General features: G+C 40.6%; 1 protein-coding gene across 1 annotated transcript in view; it reads left to right on the top strand.

Moving 5' to 3' along the window:
- LOC122797661 (leucine-rich repeat serine/threonine-protein kinase 2-like) overlaps positions 1–22207 on the top strand; it is a 485842-nt gene that overhangs the window by 412696 nt on the left and 50939 nt on the right. Inside the window, exon 7 of the mRNA XM_044066201.1 lies at positions 159–290. Within this exon, the coding sequence (XP_043922136.1) occupies positions 159–290 (132 nt within the window). The remainder of the gene's footprint in view (positions 1–158; positions 291–22207) is intronic.

Here is a 22207-nt window from a genome sequence, read left to right as displayed (position 1 = left end):
TTTTACATTTTGTTATGTTTGAGACAAAGAAATGTGCTGCTGTTTTGCTTTGAGTAGCTGTCAGAAGAAATCTGATTTTCTATTTGTCAGAATTCATACTACAGGCTACAGTGCATTTGGAATGTTGTGTGATTTTTTTTTTTCTTTTCTTTATTCAGTAAGCAATGTTGAAGTGCTGATGTCTGGAAGTGCTAGGTGCTACAAGCTAGTGATAGATGCAATGAACAAATTCCCCAACAATGAAAAGTTACAAGAAATCAGTTGCTGTTTATTCCAGAAGTTTACTTCAGGTAATAACTGATTTTTCTGATGCACTGTAGAAAGTTATGTCTGAATTATCTGTATGCATTCCACTATGTGCTTGCACAGGACTTTTTTTGTTAATGAGGTAAGCCTGCTAAGCATACGTTGGCTTTTTTTAAAATGTGACCCAAGAACACTGTCTTTTTAAGTGGTATTATTTGAGACAGGTTTTACCAAATAGATACAGGTTTTACCAAATAGATACTGGTGAAATGAAACCTGCAACAAGAAGATGAACACTCATTATGCTGTACTACTGAGGTTTAAGAACTTTTGGACCTTTACTTTAAAATTGCAACAATATCTTAATATTGCAAATGAAAATTAACTTACATATTTTGCAGTGACACAGTTTCATAAAGTATTATATTTATGTGTACAGCACGTATGCAGATGAAAAAAGCAAAAGTATAGTAGCTGTCAAATAAGGCTACAAAACATCCATATTTAAGAAATAATGTGAGTGGGGGGTGAAGACACAAGGAAATTACCATTTAAAGCATTAGAAAGCAGAAAAAAACCCAGAAAAGAAAAGGTACATATTTATGAAAGAATAAATACTTCAATAAAGAAGGGATTTATTGATGCATTTGTAAGAGAATAAAGAAAAAGGGAAGGGTAACAAAGTTTAACAAATAGGATATAATGTTGGCAGAGCAAGCCAACTTCTTTGTATTGTAAATTTAAAAAACTGTGTTTGTCTTACTTAGATTAACTTTCTTTTTTTTTCTTAGTAAAATAAAAACAAATTATATACTAAAGGATACTCTGTGCCTCATATCAGGGAGTGTTTTATCATTTCATAGTAGTTTTTTTGTAATTTTATGCATAATTAATTAGAAGAATTAGCTCTGATGTAGTAGTTTGCTACATGTACCCTTGGGGATCTCTTGTGAAGGAAATGTTTGGGAACAGAGGCAGTTTAGATCTTTGGATTAAGGCAATGAGCTGTTAGTGAGCATTATACTCTCCTCCTGGATTTGATTCCTTGTTCACTTACCTACTCTGTGATGTTCAGCAATGGGTTTAGTTGCCAACAGTAAAAAAGTAGCTTGTTCATTGTCATCTGGATAATTACAGGCATTCATGTGCACCTGCCTTGCTTGCTTTTTTACATCCACTTTATTTTCTAAATCGCCTTTCTGATGTCTATTGTGACATTATCTATTACGTAAAAGTAAAATCTTTTAAAATTCTCACATACTGTACAATGCCTGTATAATGTGTTATTTCCATTTTTGTTGTTATGGCATAGTCATGCTGATACAATCTTTCATTTGACTCCTCAGTGGTACATCCCATGTAGAAGGCTGCACATTGGTCACAATAAGCTATGTAAACTACATATTTGGACATGAGTTAAAATGGCCAGAGAAAATACTCCTCATCTCTTATAATACAATTATTGTTACTTCTTATAAATTTGCACTGAGGTAAAAAGTACCTTTCTCTTTCTTAGTCCATGTGATATTCGCCTTAGGCCCACTGCTAAAATTTTTTTAAAGGGACAATCCCAGAGTTTCTTTGTTTACATTCTGCAATGTTTACCTTGAGCAGTGTGTAATTCTAAGCATGCTCGAGACTTGTCTGTGTAGGATAGGGGGAGGGTTATCTACAGGAAGGTTCAGCCTTTTAATCACAGTCCTTCTTTTTTCCTGACCACAACACCTTTTAGGTTGAGCCATTCATTATTTTAGCTTGTGGCTTGTTAATTTCAAAGAAAGGTGTCTTCTAAATGTTTTAATGACCTGCCTTTTCCTGACTTCTAGTTTCTGTGGAAAGGATTAGTAAACAGAGTTATTCAGTCTTTTTTGAGATGTTAATTAGCTTAGCCAGTGGCTTTTGTCTTCATCAAATGTTGTTGTGAATTTCAGTTAGGGGTCGCCACAGTGGAACTCCGGTCCGCTAATGATTGGTAGTTGATTTTTATGTGCCGAGTCACCAGCCGTGACGCACAGTCTTCAACGAAGGTACGCCCATTCATGCATGTCTCCACGCAGAAGACTCTCTAGCTGAGAATCTAACTGGACAGTGTCTTACTGTGAGGCGACAATGCTACCGCAGCACCACCACCGCGGATTTTTGTCTTCATCAAATAATAGATTGTATTACCTGCTGCTACGTCTGTAGAAAGCATGTGTGATTTAACTCACAAGCATTAGTACATGGAGTTCTGTATTCCTTGCATTTCATGTTACTTAGTGCCTACTTTGGAATCCACACTGAATGCATTTTGTAGTACAGGCTTTGCATCTTGCTAAATTACTGGATTTGTTCATTGTCAGTTTCATTTACTTTATGTATTTTAACAATCTGTGCAGTTTTTTCAGTTCAAAATTAGAATGAAAGCATTTTATAATGTGTCTGGTAGTACTGTTCTCCAAAGGAGTATTATATAATTTTTTTCTGTTTCACTTGACCTATTATTTTTTTTTGTGCTGAGTTTGCATTTCTAAGTATAGCTGCAGCCTGTTGTTTCATTAGTTTAGTTATTAGTCTTACAGGCTGCACTCCAAATGTCTGTACTAGCAGAGATTATAGAGCCAAATGACAGCACTGACACTTTATTTAAGCTGTATCACGTACCTCTCTTTCTTATCACTGCAGTAAAATAATGAAAGCTAAATGTAATATTTTCCTCAGTACATGCTCTTGACTAACTCCTCTACTTGCTTTTCAACTGTTTCAAACAGTGAGCTTCCCATGAGTGATGCTTTCATACCTCGCACTGCATGTCTGCAGTTCATTTCTGATGCTCTCTGCAGCTTTATCACCACTCTGTTATGCATCACTGGCTTTCATTTCGTCCTGACCAAAATTCACTGTTTCTTGACTACCTTAACAGTTCTAGCCCTTAATTTCTGAGTCCCTTATTTTCTTTGCCAATGGGATTAAATATAATGTGAATAGCAAAGGGGAGAGAAGACACCCCTGCCTGGATCCTCTGCTCAAGCAGTTGATTATCAGAGAGGACCCCCAGCGACTTTAGTTTTCATCTCCGATCCTTCATATATCCTCCTAAGCATAGGTTCATGGGATGATGCTAGGCTATTGGCCCAAAGGCCCTTATAAGCTACGCAAGAATTTCACCCATGATCCCACAAAGTCAGCACCTGTTATCCCTGTCCAGTAAGGATATAGGTGGGATCCCAGGGGTATATTTTTTGTTTCTCATCCAGGTTCCCCTTAAAAGGGGCTGATGAGGTACTCTGCTTGACTTGGAGAGGAAGTCTATTCCACAGATGGGGGAGTCGTTGGAACACAAATCTATCCTGTCAACAAGTTCTATTACTGTCACAGACCAGATTGAGACCTTGCATGCGGGTTGCACGAGTGGAGTTTGACTTACGGATATGCAGCAACTCCATTGAGGCTGAGTCTGAGACTGCCTTGTATGACAGACACAGGTCACCTCTCAGCAGTCTGTATGAGACTGAATAGAGGGACAGGGCTTTTAGCCTGTTTGTATAGGATAGGTGTTTGAGACACTGGATTTTCCTGGTCAGGAACCTCTATGGTCTCCAACTGCCGCATGTGCTGGGTAAGGTACATGCCAAAGGGGGCATCGTACTCAATAATGGCTCTGATAAGGGAGGAGCTATGTTATGACCATCTTGTTCCTGGATGAAATACCCTTGCTTATGAGGTGGCCCATGTAGAAAGCCTTCCGCACAATGGAGGCAACATGGTGGTCAAATGTCAGATTGCTATCAACCTGGGTGCCGAAGTCCCTCATGACTGACTGCTTGCTTAGTACATTGTTATTAATGTGATAATTAGTGGGGACACCATTTTCCCAAAAGGGGATAATGAGGCATTTCTTGGCATTCAGTTTGTGGCCATGCTTCTGGTACCAGTCATTAGTCTGGTTAAGGCCCTCTTGGAGGATGTTCACGTCACTAGGGGAATGTATGACAGTGCCCAGCTTGCAATCATCTGCAAACCTGGTCAGCCACAGACCACTGGTTTGGCTTGCACCTCAGAAAAGTGTATCCCAAACAGTAGAGGCCCCAAGGATTGGTCTTGGGACCTCTACTGTTTAGCTTGCACCTCAGAAAAGTATATTCCAAACAATAGAGACCCCAAGACCAATCCTTGGGGTACGCCACTTGTTACAGGTCTACTTCTAGAGGTGGCTTCTCCTATTTTGACTGAATGGGTTTTATCATTAAGCCAGTTAGCTACCCATCTGGTAACATATGGGTTGATACTTAGCTGGGAGAGTTTACCTATTATGCACGAATGGGGAATAGTGTCAAAGGCTTTGGCTAGTTCAAGGTAGGTAGTGTGCACTGTCTTGCCTTCATCCATGGCTTTGGTGACTGTTTCTAAGAAAGTGACCAAGTTTAGCAGGCATGATCTCCCTTTGACAAAAACCAAACCATGTGGGATCATGTGTTTGGAGGTTGCCAATATCCTTGTTTATAAGGTCCGTGATAAAGCGTTCCATGGCCTTGCAGACCAGGTTAGTTAGGCTGATGGGCCTATAATTGCCTGGGTCAATGGACGCTCCACCTTTGTGCAGAGGGATGACAGTTGTCCTCCATTCTGCTGAGATGAAGCCGGTGCACAGGCTTTGGTTGGATAGGGTACCTAGTGGTGTTGAGAGCTCTTGCCTGAGTTCATGTAGGACACAGCCAAGGAGGTTGTCTGTTCCCATGGAGACTGTATTTTTTGCCTTTGAGAAGGAATTAATAGCCTGCTCCCTGGTGATGAGGGGAGGGGGGGGGCAGATGCTGGGGATGTTCTGGTTTACTGATGGGGGGACAGGGTGGTCAAGTTTTCACTGAATTTGTCTGCCAGCAGGTGGCTATATCTATGGCATTTGTGTATGTGGTGTTCTTGACCACCAGTTCAGAACAGATTTGGGAGTTACCTTTCAGATTTCGGACATATGTGAAGAAGGCCTTGTGGTTGTCCTTAGTGGATGTGGCCTATTTGGACTGAAATTTAGCCTTAGGGGATTTCACCAGTGGCCTTATTTGCTTGTTCAAAGGGGAGAGTGCTTCAAGCTTGGCATCTGCTCCTTCTTGGTCCTGGACAGCAATTATTTTCCTTTTATTATAGAGTCTGTTTATTGCTGCTGTCCACCAGACAGGTTTACTCTTCCTTGAGGAAGATGATTTGGTCCTGTCAGGTATTACTGAGTCCATGCAGCTATATAGGTGCTCATATAGTTTTTTGTTGTAGGTCTGGACATTAGTGCTTGATTCAGCTGAAGGGGTGGTGGCTGTGAAGCTGCTTATACCTACTCATAGGAGGTTGTAGTCGGCTTTGGAAAAAGTTTTTTTGTTCGACCGTGACAAAGGTGTGGGGGGGGGGGGGTCAGGAGAGATGGTGACTTTGAAAGTGATTGCTTTATGGTCAGATCTTACCAAGGAGGCTGACACTGTAGGGATGCTACAGTGGCTACTCAAGTTGGTTAGCACCAGGTCCAGGATATTTTCACCTTTTGTGTGGGTGTCTACCAGCTGATCCAATGCATTGGCATTGACGAAGTCAAGGAATCTCTGGGCATTCGTGTTTGAGCTAGAATAGGTCTTCCACTCTATGGTTGGGTAGTTAGTCTCCCAGGATCAGGGTAGAAGGTTGAATCTTGATGGATTCAAGTATGTCCAGATAGGTTGTGTAGGCCTCTTGAGTCATGGTTGGGGGGGTCTGTAGCTAGCTATGATTTGAATAGGTGTGTTGTCAATAGTTAACTGCACCGTGTCTCCTGTGTGTCATACTGTTTGACCAACCTGGAGGTGTGTATGTCTTTGATAAATATTGACACTCCACCTCCTTTGGCTTTGTAGACCTCTGTTTGGGGTCTGAAAGTATGGTAGGACAAGTAACCTATTAAGGCTGGTGCGCTCTCCGCAGCTTTGAACCAGGTTTCAGTGACTGCATAAATGTCAGCATCTTCCAGGGTGAGGAATTCTTGCAATGAGTTCAGTTTCATGCTGAGACTCCTAGTGTTTAGCAGTATGACCTATGAATTTCATTTAGAAGATTTTTTTCATGTTGGTAATTTTGCCCTCATGACTTGGCCTAAAAAAGGCACTATGGGGGAGGCAAGAGCCTTTGCCAGAAGTCTGAAGCCCAGGGGAGACAGATGATCAGCCTTATAATTTTATCAGGGGAATGAAAATCCTTCCATTGCTCAGCTCCTAAAGTCACAGCCTACTCTGTAAAAATGCTTTCTCTGCATCAAGACCAACAACAGTGGTATTTTCTTACATTCTGCTTCCCTCTGGATCATCAGTGCTCTGTTAATGTTGTCAAAAGTTTGCATCGCCTCCACAAACCCATACTGATCCTTATCTATCAATTTTCGGAATCACTTTTGGCATTCTTTTAGCCATTATAGACATAAACACTTTGTTCAGTATTGAAATAGGCCTGTATAAACTGCATCTGATGGATCTTCGCCCTCTTTAGATACTACAGTTGCCACTGCTTTCTTCCAGGATGTTGTTCTTCTCCTTCTCTTAAAATACGTTTAAACAAAACCTTCCAGATCTTTATCAGTTTTTTCACTTCTAACTTCCAAACTTCCACAGGAATACCATCCATTCTTGGGGACTTTCCTCTACATTGGTTACACATCACCACTGTTATCTCATCTCCTTTTATTGTAACTGCCCACCTAGTACTTACCTATGAATTGGAGAAGATTTCTGGATAATGAATCAGTGTGAGACTAGGATAAAAATGTCCAGCAGTACCTAAATGACCATAACTTACAGTTTACCTAAAGCTATTTATTTTCATATATATGCCTCATAAAAGAGCTGGTATAAACCTCTACTCTTTCTGCATTGATAAACAAGGGAACACCCTACCCCCTTAACATCACAACCTTAGCCTCCCCTTAAGGGCCTTCAAACTGACTCGAAAAAAAATCACCTTTGCAACACACACATCTGTCTCTGTCGCTCTTCCAAAGACTAACATACTTCTTATCCTATATCTTCATCCTAAGTGCATTACTACCTCTCTTCCTATACCTTCTCCTTTCTCTTACTAACTCCCACCATCATTGCTGCCAAATTCCTCCCCTAACCCTCTACCTATTTTCTTTGCACCTTTCTGCCCTAACTGATGACCTATTGCTCACCTCTCATCTCCACCAGGCCCTACATCTCAAACTATCTTTCCTATATTTTTCACATTCTCCTTACCTCACCTCTAAACATCTCTTGTACTCCTTACCTAGCCTCTGTACATCTCTCTCTGCTGTAGCCTACCTAGTCTGTAAACATCTCTCTCGTCTCTAGTCTACTATTCCTTACCTACCCTCTGTACATGTCATCTCTCTCTATCATTGTATCCTCTCTCCCTCCATCTCAGTCATCCTAAACAGAAAGCTATACCCCCTACACTCTAAACATACAACTTTACCTACACAAATTCACCTATCTTCTTAATGTTCACTTTATCATGTATCCCTGACAAACCCTAACCCCATATTAATACTCTTTCATAGCTAAGCTATCCCATGTCTATTTAACTTACATAACCATACTTTGACACATTGTACATTTTCTCATTTTTGATTGTAATATGCTGTACCAAACTGTGTGTGTAATGTCTATTTATCTTATGTAATAATGCTTTTAGCTATTGCGTTTCCTCTCATTCTTTATAATATGTTAAACTAAACTGTATGTGTAATGTATACTGTCAAAAATTCTGTACTTTATGTGGTGCTTTTCTCCCTGGGCCTCAATTGAAACTAGGTTTCTGATCCAGCAGGACTTCCCGGGTAAAGAAATGTCCGTAAATAAATAAATAAATAAATAAATAAATAAATAAACAAATAAATAAATAAAATACAATTTCCTAAGACTCCCCCAGATCATGTTGCCTGTGGAAAAAATATATATTGTAAGCCAACAGTGATGCTTTGTGTACAGAGAAGTGGTCAGACATGCCACACTGCAAAAACCATTTATTATTTCCTAAATTACCTGCTTAGCCTATTGCAAAGGCATAGTAGATTTGGACCTTATCCTCAACAGGGTTCCAATGAACTGCCAGGCACATGGACACACAATACATTAAGAGGAAGTGAAGAAGTGTAATTTCACTGCACATTATGTCATTGGATGTGGGAGGAAATGCAGTATCAAAATTCACAGGCAGATTGTACAGAATCAGATAAAGTTCCACCATTTAGAACTGAACTGGAGACATAAATAATGCAATGTGGTAATGCTGATTACTTCATGTCTGTGCTATTTCGGATATAAATTGGCATGTAGCTAATATGAAGCTTCTGGTTTTCCAGAATAAACTAAGTAAAATAGTGTTTTCATTCATAATCCCCTGATACAGATACAGCACAGTCAATAAGTGATCTAAAGCAGGCTTTAGCACTGCATTGATGCCAAATGAAACATTTCCTCCAGTTATCTATTTAGCAGTTTATCCTTGCTTGCACAAGCACATCACTTGCACCAAATGAAACATTTCCCCCACTGATCCCTTGAGTTATTTGTCCATGTCTCCATAAGCAGTCAACTGTCATGAAGTCGAACACTCCACCCAATGATCCCAGGACAAGCACTTTTGCTAAGATCAAATGAACCACTTCTCCCAAATACACATTCAGTAGTTTGTCCGTGTAGGACCAATTACTTCACAAACATCAAATGAAATATTTCCCTCAGCAATCCATTTCATAGTTTGCCCATGCCTGCAAAAGTACTTTGCTGACACCAGATGAAACATTTCCCCCAAAAATCCCCTCAGTGGTTTGCCTATTTCTGCACAAGAACTTTGCTGATACCAAGCGGAACATCTCCCCCAATGATCCCTTCATTAGTTTCTCCATGTGTGTACATGCACTTTACCGACGCCAAAAGGAACATCTCCCCAAACAAATCCTTTCAATAAGTTGTCTGTGTCTGCACAAGCATATCACTGACACCAAATGAAACATTTCCCCACAAAATGTCAGCACAGACCAGCGATGACCAAATGAATAATTTCCTCATATGAACCCATTTGTAGTTGGTCCATTATTGCTGAAGCCATTCACTGGCACCAGATTAAACACTTGCCCAATGATCATTTCAGTAGTATGTGCATGTCTGTACAAGCACTTTTACTGACACCAAAAGAGACATTTTCCCCTATGACCCTTTTTAGTAGTTTGTCCATATCCGCGCAAGTACTTCACTAACACCAAATCAGACTTTTCTCCTGTGATCCTTTCATTACTTTTTCCATATATGTCCAACCAAGCACTTCTCCAACACCAAATGGAACATTCACACCCAATGATCCCCTCAGTAGTTTCTCCATATATGCACAAGCACTTCACTAATGCCAAATGAAACATTTCCCCCAAAGACACCTTCAGCAGTTTGTCCATGTCAGCCCAAGCACTTCACTGACATCAAATTAAACATTTTCCCTAAAGATCACTCTAGTTAAGAGGTCGAGCGGTATGCAAACCTCTTAACTGCTGCTGCCACTGCTAGATCAGTCTTACCCTCTCCACCCCGAAACACAGTTGTCAATCAGAACATGCATGCTAACACAAATCCTGCTGTTTGAGCAACTTTCTAATTTCTATCTAGTGCCAAGACATCAAGAGATATGAAACCGCTTAGCTGCTGCTGCCACTGCTCAGTCGCTTTCACTCTACACATTTGTATACACACACACACACACACACATGCACAAACTCACACGTATACACACACACACACACACACACACACACACACACACACACACACACACACACACACACACACACAGTTTTATTTGGTTATTTATTTATTTTTACTTCTACACTCGCTAACAAAAGTTTTTCTGAGTCTAAGTATACTGGCCCCTGGAACATTTCAGAAGAATTTGGAAGATGCCATTGGAGTATCCCAGGCAGCTGCCATTCAGTTTCTCTTGCATTTCCTGGCATTAATGTGCACCAAGATGGATGATTACATCCACTTCCCAGCAGCAGTCATGGATTAAAGAACTGCTAAGCAACAATTTTGTGCTATAGCTAATTTCTTATGCATCCTCGGTGCAATAGACTGGACCCACTTTCCATTTAAAGCATATGCTGTACCTGATACAGAACTGTACACTAAAAGAAAAGGGTGTCAGGTGGTGTGCTCAGCAGATCCCTCATTACTAATATCATGGTGACACACTCTGGTAGTGACCCTGATATTGCAATATGAAGGGAAAGTGATCTCAGGGCTGCTTTCCAACATGGTGAAATACCTGAGTGACTACTACTCAGTATGGACAGGACCACAGCTATGATGTAATCAGAATCCACACCTGTCAGCATTAGGCATAAGGACAACATATGTTCTGGTGGTATGATTTGAGGCCAGTAACACTATCTCATCTGGGGAGCCAAGGGCAGCTGACCTCCAGTGGCATTCCTCACCCTCTCATAGCAGCAGTCTGTCAGCTGCACTAAGGATCATGCCAGAGTAACAACACTGACAAGCATCACTGGATCTATCGTGACTGCCCAAAGCATTGATCATGTTTGGAAGGTCTGCTCACACTTCATTCCTCCAGACAGTATTGCCTGTGCATCCAAGAAGACTGCAATCATGCTGGAGAGGAACGTCAATTATAATTTAATTCTCTCTGTAAGAGAAATTGTCTTCCCTACTTCTGATTGGCATCTGCAAGAGAGTGTGATATGCAAATGTTCTACTTTATATGGAGGCTTGAGTATTGATGTGATGATTTTACAAGCATATCTCAATTGAATATCTCACATCTCATTTACAAAGCAAAGCTGTGCTAAACGGTCATTTTCATTTGTATTACTAATATGAGTAGATAATCAGAATAAGTATGAAAAAAATGTCTGGATATATAAGAAGTAACAACATCATCACATGTACAATCTATTAAAAGTTGCATAGGTCACATGTGGGATTTGAACCCATGGCAGTGGATATCATAAAAAGTTATGGACAAACACACAACCAATGTGCCATAGCAATCCTGTTCCACAGTTAATGTACATCCAAATTGAATGAGCATGTGTACTCCAAAAATGTCAGGTGCCTGTTATATACAACCACAGTCAGTGACGCACATCATGACAAAGGTTACTCTCATAATATGGTATGCAACACATATAATGGAAGTTATATAGAAACAGTGCAGAAAAAGTCAGCATATTAAAAATGAACTGTTATGCACTCATGGCAACATATCAACAGAATATACAGTGTTCCATCCTCATGTTTCTATCTGGCTGCATGTGCTAACAACTACTACTAAGCATCAAATGGTTTCTGTAAACTAGTTAATGAACATAAAACTTATGGAAATCCTAAGAAGTCATTGGTTTCCAATAACATACCACAGATATTACACGTTAGTTATAAATAACACTACAGATATATATTCATTCCGTCCGTATCTGTAGCTCACTGAGACTGATTAATTTTCATCCTTATGTTATTACTGCATATGGGGAAAATGACCTTGTCACTGGTGGTCTTTAACCCACCTCTGTATGTATATTGTTGAATTCTACCCCCCTCATTTATGTCACAGAGAGATACTAATGTTGACAATTTACCAAAAAAAAAAAAAAATGGACTGACAACATGTATAAGCTGATTAATACAGACTAATGATAACATTGGTATGTGATAATAGCAATCAATTCCACCACAATGCCAGCAGGTGACAGGTTACCTTTGAAGCTAGCTGTACATCAGCTATACCTTTAAGTGAGTAAGAAGTTTGAAAAAAGAAATGAACACAGTAATTAGGGCTGTCCATAGAGATTCATGTGATATAATAGAAGTAAATAAGATACATTACTGTGCAGGCAAATTAATAACAGATAAAGTCTTACCACAAAAACAACAAGGCAGTAAGGGAAATAAAGGGTAGAAATTGAATACCATTAGGGAAGTATCAAATAGAGAAAACTGTAAATCAATTAAGACAAGAAGTGTGACTGTTAGAAGACTATAGAAGAGGGAATAGATCAACAAAAATGCTCAGAAAGATTTGATAAAAGCAGTGTGCAGCATCGGAGCAGATCTAGATCTGTCATGCACTATCTCAAATAATACACTAAAAATATCAGCATAGGCTGAAAAACTTTAGAAGATATGCAGATAAATATAAAGGAAAAGTACAAAATAACAAATTTATTGATAACCCAAAGAAGTTTTATAGAGAATTGTGAAACACGTAAAAGGAATTGAAACACCACCGAAAAAGAAGTAATAGATACATTTTCAAGAAATATTTATGAAGCTCCTGTGGAACATAACAAAGATGCTAAATAGGTAGAAGAAGTAAAAAAAAATAAGAAGTTCAAATGTACAGGATATGAAATGGGATGAAGTAACAGCCAGATAAATTGAAACAGAGTTAAGAAGAGCTCCTAACTGGAAAACCCCAGGCCAAGATGCAGTACCCAACTTCTGGCTAAAAGTATTAACATCTTTACATGAAGATTTAGCCATGAATAAGAACTATTTATATGAGCACCCTGAACAGACACCAGCCTGGTTAACAGGAAAAACAATACTCCTACTTAAGAATGAACCTTGAAGCTATCCAAAAAACTATATACCAATAGCTTGCCTTCCGACAATGTATAAACTACACACTAGAATTGATGCCGACAAGAGTTTATAGTCATTTAGAAGAAAACTCGACATAATATTAGAGAAGTACCTTGTGCTTAGTTTTGCACAGGCATGTGTGTGTTGGTAGTGATTGACAGGGAAAATGGACGTGGAAATGCACGATGACTGACAGGCATGCTAATTGTCATGTAAAACTGCTTAATATTCACGCACCCAATGAACTCCAAACTCGTAGAAATTATTACTTTTAGTCTTTTTTCAGGTGGGGTCAATGCCCCCTGCACCCCCTTGTGGGGCTGAATGCAAACACAACATTGCATTCCAATTTTCTCCGTTATCGCCTAGTGTTTATGTGCACAGCTCGACATCCAGCTATAGCATCTGACAAGCAAACGTATTTAGGTAGTAGTGCTTCTACTTTAATTTCTGACTGTTACATATGTAAACAATTAGTTACAACTTTCACCAAGTGATGTAAAAACAGCAAGAGAAATCATGAAACAGCTGGCATGACTGGTGGTAACACACCATTGTCAGCAGGACAGGAGTAAGTTATAAGCATTCAGTGAACTAAGATAGTTTGGTGGATTGTGAAAAACTACCATCAACGCCCCTTCTGTATAAATTGTGTAGATTTTTTTAATGATATTATGTATGCTGTTTACACTTACTGAGATCAAACGGGAAACGATTGTTGATATCCCTGGCCGTGCTGGTCGTTCTCATAATACAAGCATTGTGTAATCTAAAAATGACTCTTCACCAATACAGGCAGCCGGGTTTTTTTTTTAATACTGAATGTCTACATATTTTTTTCATTTATGTCCATAATAAAACATTGGTTTGTCAGTAATTAAGCAGAGTTCTGCAGGTTTTGGTTCTTTTTTTTTTTGGTACTGAATGTCTACATATTTTTTTCGTTTATGTTCGTAATAAAACATTGGGCTGGTTTTGGCACAGATGATGAATATTAATTACATTGCATTCCGCACACTATTGAATATTCATGCTGCTGCTGCCTCTGCCAGGCTGGAGGCATGTTTGGGGCGGGATTTGCTAGTGCGCATCCTGCGAGGTACTACACTGATAGAATGCCGAAAACTCAATCATGGCAATAGAATAAAAGGATAATAAAAGAAAGTCATATGGAACAAAGAGACCAGATGGCTTAGTGGTTAAGGTCTTCACCTCCCATGCACAAGGTGCAAGGTTCAATCCTGACCACCGACTAATGTCTGTTTGGAGTTTGCATTTTCTCCCTGTGTCTCCATAGGGTTTCTCCCATGTCTAGAAAACATGCTGAGTGCTTCCATCTCAAACTCACCAATGAATGGATCTGTGGGCAGCAGCGCAGACTCTATATGGTGCCCTATAGGGTGAAGAGTTGTAAAGACCAACCACTTTGGGCATCTACTGTGGTGCACAGTATCCTCAAGATAGAAGAACACAGATCACAGACTGTGTGCCGTGGCAGGTCTAGCCACTCGACAGTGTATAATATGGCTCTAGGTGATTTGGTCATATTGACTAATGTTGCCAAAAATGAGCATGGGTAGTTACCGGTGATAAGTGGGTTGAGGACCCGCCTACTCTGACCCATGCCAGGGACCCATGCTAATGGTGGGAGGGGTATATGTGCCTCTATTGGCCAGTGTGTGCCTGCTATAAGGCCCAGCAGCCCTGGGGCAATAAGCTACTGGCTGGCTGTGTGTCCAATTGCCCAGCCTGAGTTACCTGGGATAGATTATATTGAGCAAAAGCTGGATGTAAAACCTGATGACTGAGAATTGGTATGCTTAATGTAGGTTCACTGACAGGATGCAGCTTGGAAGTGGATGACATTATGATAAGGAGTAGGCTGGACATCCTATGTATCCAAGAGATGAGATGGAAGGGCAGTGCAGCAAAGCCACTTGGCTTGGGATCCAGTGTCTACAACTCAGGTGGAGGGCAGGCTAGAAATGGTGTAGGAATTTTGGTGAAAGAGAGGTTTCAGAAGGCAGTAAGGGATATCATCAGAATTAATAACAGACTCATGGCAGTCAGACTCCAGTGTAATGATAGGGCAGTATTCATAATCTCAGCCTATGCCCCACAGCAGGGTTGTGATAGTGAGGAAAATAGTGCATTCAGACAGCAGTTGCAGGTCCTACTAGATAAAGCAGGACTACATGAATTGGTGTTGATAATGGGTGATTTGAATGCACATATTGGGATAGACAGAACAGGCTATGAGGGCTGCCTGGGCCCACATGGGTGGGGCAACAGGAATAAAGAAGGCGAAGCCATTCTAGACTTCTGTCTGGCAAATGGCTTGATAGCCAACACATGGTTCAGAAAGAGAGACGGTCACAAGATCACATACAAGAGTAGTCAACATGCAACTCAGGTAGGCATTCTCCTAGTAAGGAAAATGCACCAGGGTAGAATCCATGATTGCAAAGTCATCTCCAGTGAAACAGTTGGCCCACAGCATAAACCACTAGTTGCCACAATCAGCTGCAAGCAGTGGTCAGAGAAGGCTCTAAGGTCAACAGAGACCAGGCTGAAGACCTAGAAGTTGGCAGGAGAGAAAGTACAACACTTTAAGGAATTACTCAGGGCTTTAGCACCCCAAGAAGAGGAAGAGGAGGAAATAGGTTGAGTTGAAGAAGAATGGCAGCACCTAAAAACAGCATGTGTTAGGACTACAGAAAAGATATGTGGCTGAGCCAGGTTTGGAAATAATGTGCATAAAGAAAGCTGGTGGTGGAAGGCAGAAGTCCAGGTAGTCATAAAAAGAAAGGAGGAGTGCAGGAAGAAGTGGGAGGCAGAAAAGACTGACGAGGCTAGGAAGGACTACTGGTTGGCTAACAAAGAAGCTAAGGAAGAAGTTGCAAAGAATAGGGCATCAGAGGCACTCTACCGACTTATGGAAAGTGACTCAGTAAGGGGCACAAAGAAACTATATCAGGTTGCAAGGCAAAGACAGAAAGATAAAAAAGATAGTCAGACACCCTTCATAAGATATTCCAGCAACAACCTGCTCACCAGTCCAGAGGGCATCAAACGTAGATGGAAGGAGTATTTCCAGCAGCTTTTGAATGAAGAAAACCTCACAGAAGCTGTACTGCCCCAGACACAGCCTACAATGAGAGAAGAAGAGGAGCCCACCCTAAAAGAAGTAAGAACAGCAGTAAGGAAGATGAAGTCAGGGAAAGCAGCAGGCTCAGATGAGGTCTCAGCAGATATGATAAAGATGTTGGGTGAGATAGGGGAGAAATGGCTCCTGAGGGTACTAATAGCGGTGTGGAGAGAAAGGCGTATCCCAGATGACTGGAGAATAAGCATACTCATGCCAGTGTACAAGAACAAAGGGGACATCCACAACTGTGGCCAGTACAGAGGCATCAAACTCCTATCACATTGCATGAAAGTTCTGGAGAGGGTGATTGATAAATGGATATGCAGAGTAGTAGAATGTAAGATGGGAGATGAGCAGTTTGGATTCAGATCAGGATGCAGCACAATTGACCCGATGCTTGCACTGAGACAGACACTTGAGAAGAAGCTAGAGATGAGGAGAGAGTCCAACTGCGCATTCCTAGACTTGGAGAAAGCATATGACAAGGTCCCAAGAAAGCTGATCTGGGCAGTACTGCGGTGGTTTGAAGTCCCAGAAACATTGGTAGAATTAGTGCAGGCTATATACAAGGACCCAATGACTCAAGTACGAACAGTGTTCGGGCTCACAGAGGGGTTCCCAGTGGGAGTGGGTGTACATCAGGGTTCAGCTCTGAGCCCAATGCAATTCATACTGCTGGTGGACTACATTAGCAAACAGGTTGGAGGGGATGGATTAACAAAGTTGCTGTATGCAGACAATGTGGCAGTAGAGGCCGACTCTGAGCTAGAACTTCAGCAAAGGATAGGAGCATGGATGCAAATTTGAAGGCACATGGGATGAAACTAAGCACAGATAAGACGGTGGCAATGGCAGCAAATTGGGGAAATCAGAAGAAGATGAGAATAGAGATAGAAGGGAAGATAGTGGAACAGATAAACAGCTTCAAGTATCTGGGAGGGGTAGTTGAGGAGAAGGGTAATCTGAATGAAGAGGTCAAAGATAGAATCAGAGGAGCTGCAGCCAACTGGCATAGAGTGTCAGCTGTAGTCTATGACAGAAGAATGTCAAAGAAGCTGAAAAGTAAGGTGTACAAGACTGGTACGACCAGTACTACTGTATGGTACAGAAACCTGGGCAGTAAAGGCAGAACAGGTGAAGAAGCTAGAGTTGATGGACATCAAGTGCCTGAGAAAGGTGGTAGGATGCACACTGTGGGACAGACGAAGAAATGAGGACATAAGAGCAGAAGCCAAAGTAGCTCCAATTGCAGGAAAGATCAAAGAGAACAGATTACGGTGGTTTGGGCACATGTGTAGAAAAGCAGAAGACAATCTGATGAGGATGATTTGGGATGGACAGGAAGAAGGTAAGAGGAAGTGAGGACGTCCTGCTAAGAGGTGGATGGATTGTGTGAAAGAAGATCTGCGACAGTCAGGCATGAGGGTTGAAGAAGGCAGGAGTGTGACACTGAATCAAGAGAGTTGGCGACAGTTAACATGATACCCCAACCCAATGTAGAAAAATCGAAAAAAGGGGGCTGATGTTGATATGGAACAAAGGATCATTTGCTGTTAAAGTCATAATTGAGAACTGTAAAAAGGGGAGGAATCTCTGGGCCATTAGCCTAGAAACCTCCTATGAACATATAAATCAATATACATATCTGTTAGATATACCCAAAGTCATGCACCCATGCGTGCACACACATGCAAACTAAATGGCGAGGTCAAAGTGATATGGCTTAAAATTCAGCTCAATGTGTGCAGACCTCATGGGGCTACAATACTGTTGTTTAGCTTACCAAAGGTGGGGTTGTAAGGTAGTAGATAACACATTTCCAGGAAGATAACAAAGCAAATATCTTTCAGGGAGTGCCAAGAAAAGGCAGTGATCCCTGGAATGTAGTATGAGAAAAAACAGCACTTCCATCTCCATAACCTGTTACGTTATCTCAGACACACAGTACCTGTCTACATTCCAAATGTCTTCACCACATACCCGTAATAATGAACATCATCACTACCCTCCTCCCCATTTTTCGACATGGGTTCAGGGTGTCATATTCAATACCAGTGTCCTACCTTCTTTGAGAGTCATGGCCTGAGTGTTACTGGTCTTCTCTCACAAAATCTATCCATCTCTTTGCTGGATGTCCTCATTTCCTATTCCCTGTTTCTCCCAAAACCTCTTCAACAAATTGACTTCTGTTTTTCTTGCACATGTGTCTGAAACACTGTAATGTGTTTATTTTGACCTTCTTTGCAAATAAAGCTACTTTGGGTTCTTCAATTATGTCGTCATTTTATTCATGTGCCCCACAGTGTGCATCCAACCACCATCTAAGTCACTTCAACTCCATCACTTCCACCTTCCTCAACTGCTAATCCTCCACTGTCCAGATTTTGTTACCATAAAGAAATGTTGGTCTTAATGTGGGTGTGGACACCTTACTTTTCAGCTTCTTTGACATTATTCTGTCACACACTACCCCTCACACTCTGTCCCACATGGCTGCAGCCCTCTCCGATTCTAGCTTTGACTTCCCCATTCAGACTTGTCTTCTCCTCAACCACCCCTCCTAGATACTTGAAACTATTATCCTGTTCTGCTATCTTCCCTTCCGTCTCAATTTTCTGCTGCTTCTGATTTCTCCATTTGCTACTATGACAACTGTCTTGCCTGTACTCAGTTTCCTTTGATGTGCCTTCAGTTTTGTATTCATACCCCAATCATTTGTTAAACTTCTTGTTCACAGTCTGCTTATAATGCCACACCATCTGTGTACATCACCTTTGTTGATCTGTCCCCTCCCACCAGTTTGCTAATGTAGTCCGTCACCAGTATAAATAACAGTGAGCTCAGATGTAAGCCTTGATGCATACCCAACCCCACTGGGAACTCCTCTCAAATATGAATACTCTTAGTACTTGTGCCACTGGGTCCTTGTACATAGTCTGCACTAATTCTATCTATCAGTGTTCCTAGGACTTCAGTACATTGCAGGACTGCCCAAATCAGCTTTGTCATATGCTTTCTCCAAGTTTGGGAATGCTCATTTGGACTCCTTCCTCATCTTTAGCTTCTTCTCCACTATCTTTCTCACTGCCATCTTTGGATTGACCACGCTACTTTCTGATCTGAATCCAATCTGCTCATCTCCTATCTTACTTTCTGTTTATTTGTCTATCAATCATCCTTTCCTGTACTTTCTTGAAGTGTGACAGGAGTTTTTTAGGGTTGCCACCTTTTCAAATGCCCAAAGTGGGACATTTTTTGAAGAAACGTCAGATTTTACAAGGCAAAACATACCCACGGCCAGTACAAAGGACAGAACTTAACTTTTTTGCCAAAATAAAAGCTTATTTTAGCATTTGAGTTGATTATTCTGTTTCATATAACATTTAGGTGGTTCAGATACAAAATAACTGTTTTATGCAACTATTAAAGAAAAAATTGAAAATATTTTTGTCCTAAAATCACACATTTGCCATTTTTTCATTTTTTTTGCAGAACACAACTGCCAAAAGAGGGACTGTCCCTCGCAAAGTGGGACAGGTGGTAACCCTAAGTTTGTTACCTCTATACTGCCTGCAATTATTGAATGTATAAGATAATGAAAAAAGCCAACAACATCAGGGAGCTTGACGCGAGATGATATAACAAAGGACAGGGTAGCAAACGTACAATCTCTTGCATCACCATACATGCTTAGACTGCAGTTATAACCCCACTAACCTATGAATAACAGCAAATTGGTTGAGCTTCTCATACAAAATTGCACAAACACAAGAAAGCAATCAACATCTCACTCTTCCACTGCATAGGCTGTCTGTGACTGCATGTTGTCTGTATCATGCAAACCAAGTGTTTAACAAACTTTGAGACACTTAAGTGTTATCATCATGGACCGCTGTGACAACTCCATCCATCTAGGCTAATGAGGACTACTGTCGCTAAGAACCTGAATATGTACAACTGTGGATCATATTTGCAGAAATCCTTATCATAAAGTCACAGTTAAACACTCATGTTCCTGGACTGTTAACCTCAAACGAGACTGCACTAGTCTAAAAGTTCACAAAATACAAATGCATACATGCATGCATGCACAATAAAATAGTCAGTTAAATCCCATGGAGTGTATTGCTATGAATCTCATACCACATAAATGGTGACCCCCTAAGCACACAACCTGTGGTGAGAGATCTAGGTACTCAGGTTGACAACAGTCTCACATTTGACCATTATGTGGTGGCAGTGGTCAGAAAAGCCTTTTACTTGGTTCATCTCATAATGAAAGGGACAGCATCCAGAAAAAGAGAGGTTATTACCTTTCTGTACTCCTCCCTCATTAGGCCAATAATTGAGTATAATGCCCCGTCTGTTTATGTACCTCTCCAAACACCTGCACAAACTGGAACGGCCATTGAAATACCTCACAAAGAAAATCCATGGCCTCCAACACCTATCCTATGTGGACAGGCTTAAATCATTATCGCCCTACTCGGTATCATACAGATTGCTCAGAGGTGATCTTTGTATCGCCTTTAAGGCAATATTATACCCTGCCCTACTAGAGATGCTCCATATCTGTAAGTCTAACTCCCTGTGCATTACCTGCTCGATATGCCTAAATCTAATATGTGACATCAAATAAACCTGCTGCAGAGACAGGTTTGTCTCCCAGAGGCTGCCCCATCTCTGGAACAGACTTCCCATACATGTCAAACAGAGTACCTCACTGATCCTCTTGAAGCGCAAACTTGATGAGTGGATGGAAAACCACAAATTTGTCCCAGGGTTTCCACCTGTGTCCCTCACCGCCAGGGGCAACAGGTGTTGACTGAGGTTTCTTTTTTGGGAGATAAGCTCTTAGCTAGGTTTGTAAGGGCCTCAGGGCCATTAGCCTAGTAACCTCCTGTGATCAAGAAACAAACTGACCAACCACAATGTATTCTGTTAAAACAAACATAATTGAAAAAAAAATCAATCAAAAATGATGGATGATCCCATCCAAGAGTAAGTAACCACCCACACACCCACATAAAAGTTAAAATAGGAAAATTTTGAAATAAATTAATAAAATGTCCTAATGCACAACTGTTTAGTTAAAAATAAAAATAAATACAGCAGAAGTACATAAAATGCACAATTTGTACCCATTTATTCCTCACCATGCACCCACAGAACAGGAGCTGAAACCACTGACTTATCACAGCTTTACAATCTTACAAAAATAAAAAGTTGCACTTACCTGTAATACCCAGCAACTATCTGTTGCATTTATGGGGCACACATTCTTCCAGTAGTAGTCTTCCTCTACATAGATGACAGTTTCAAACTAATTCCTTCAAAACATTAGCAATGTAGCAAATATCCATATAACAAGGCATGGCTCAACAGGACTCCAGCTTTTCACTCTGACTATGTATTTTATACTGAGCCAAAAATCCTGCAGGAAGTTCAAACCATGTCATACCTCCTACAGAGCCATACCCCACCGATAATGGCTTGTGTGCCACTTTTCATAAATTGAAATTGCAATCCCTTAATTGTGAAGTATTGGTAGAATGGGAATCTGTCAGACCTGAGGAATGAATCTGTCTCCACCACCTCATTAATGTGAATGGGGACATTTTCACTTCTTTTCAGTGTCTCATTGAGATGAATGGAGAAGTTTTTAACTGCCTTCACATCTACTGTGGTATTGTCTTTGCCAGAGAAGTTTTGTTTCAACTGAAGATTCAAGTGATTAATGAACTCCAACACTTACAATATTGAGAATAATGAGTCAATGTTTACAGTAAATCTCTTAAAAAGTCAACTACTATGCCTTTCCTTAGTATGGCATTTCATGAAAATCCTTATAGTATTTATACAATGCTACTCAAAATGTAGGTAATTACATAAGTCATAAAAAATGTGAACTGTGTAAAGACTGAGATGAAAGCTGACAACAAAAGTTTAAAGCCCTGAATATGGGCAATGGTGACACAGACTGAGTGACTACTTCAGAATACTTTGCAAATGATCATATTTTACTAGGATCTGTGCGGAAGACTGAATGGTCACTGTCCCTCACTACCCAATGGCAAGTGATACAAAAAAATCATTCTTCTATAGTAAATGAGGCATTCTGAACTGGATTGTGTGACTGCTGTAGCTGTGAATAGTAGTTGAGTAAAAGCATGCATAAGTTTATAGGTTT

The sequence above is a fragment of the Protopterus annectens genome, chromosome 3.part1 (genome assembly GCF_019279795.1).
Source record: "Protopterus annectens isolate FY-2018-M chromosome 3.part1, PAN1.0, whole genome shotgun sequence".
Classification (NCBI taxonomy): Eukaryota; Metazoa; Chordata; order Ceratodontiformes; family Protopteridae; genus Protopterus; species Protopterus annectens.
Note: the sequence above shows the minus strand (reverse complement) of the source record. Positions and strands in the feature narration are given on the sequence as shown.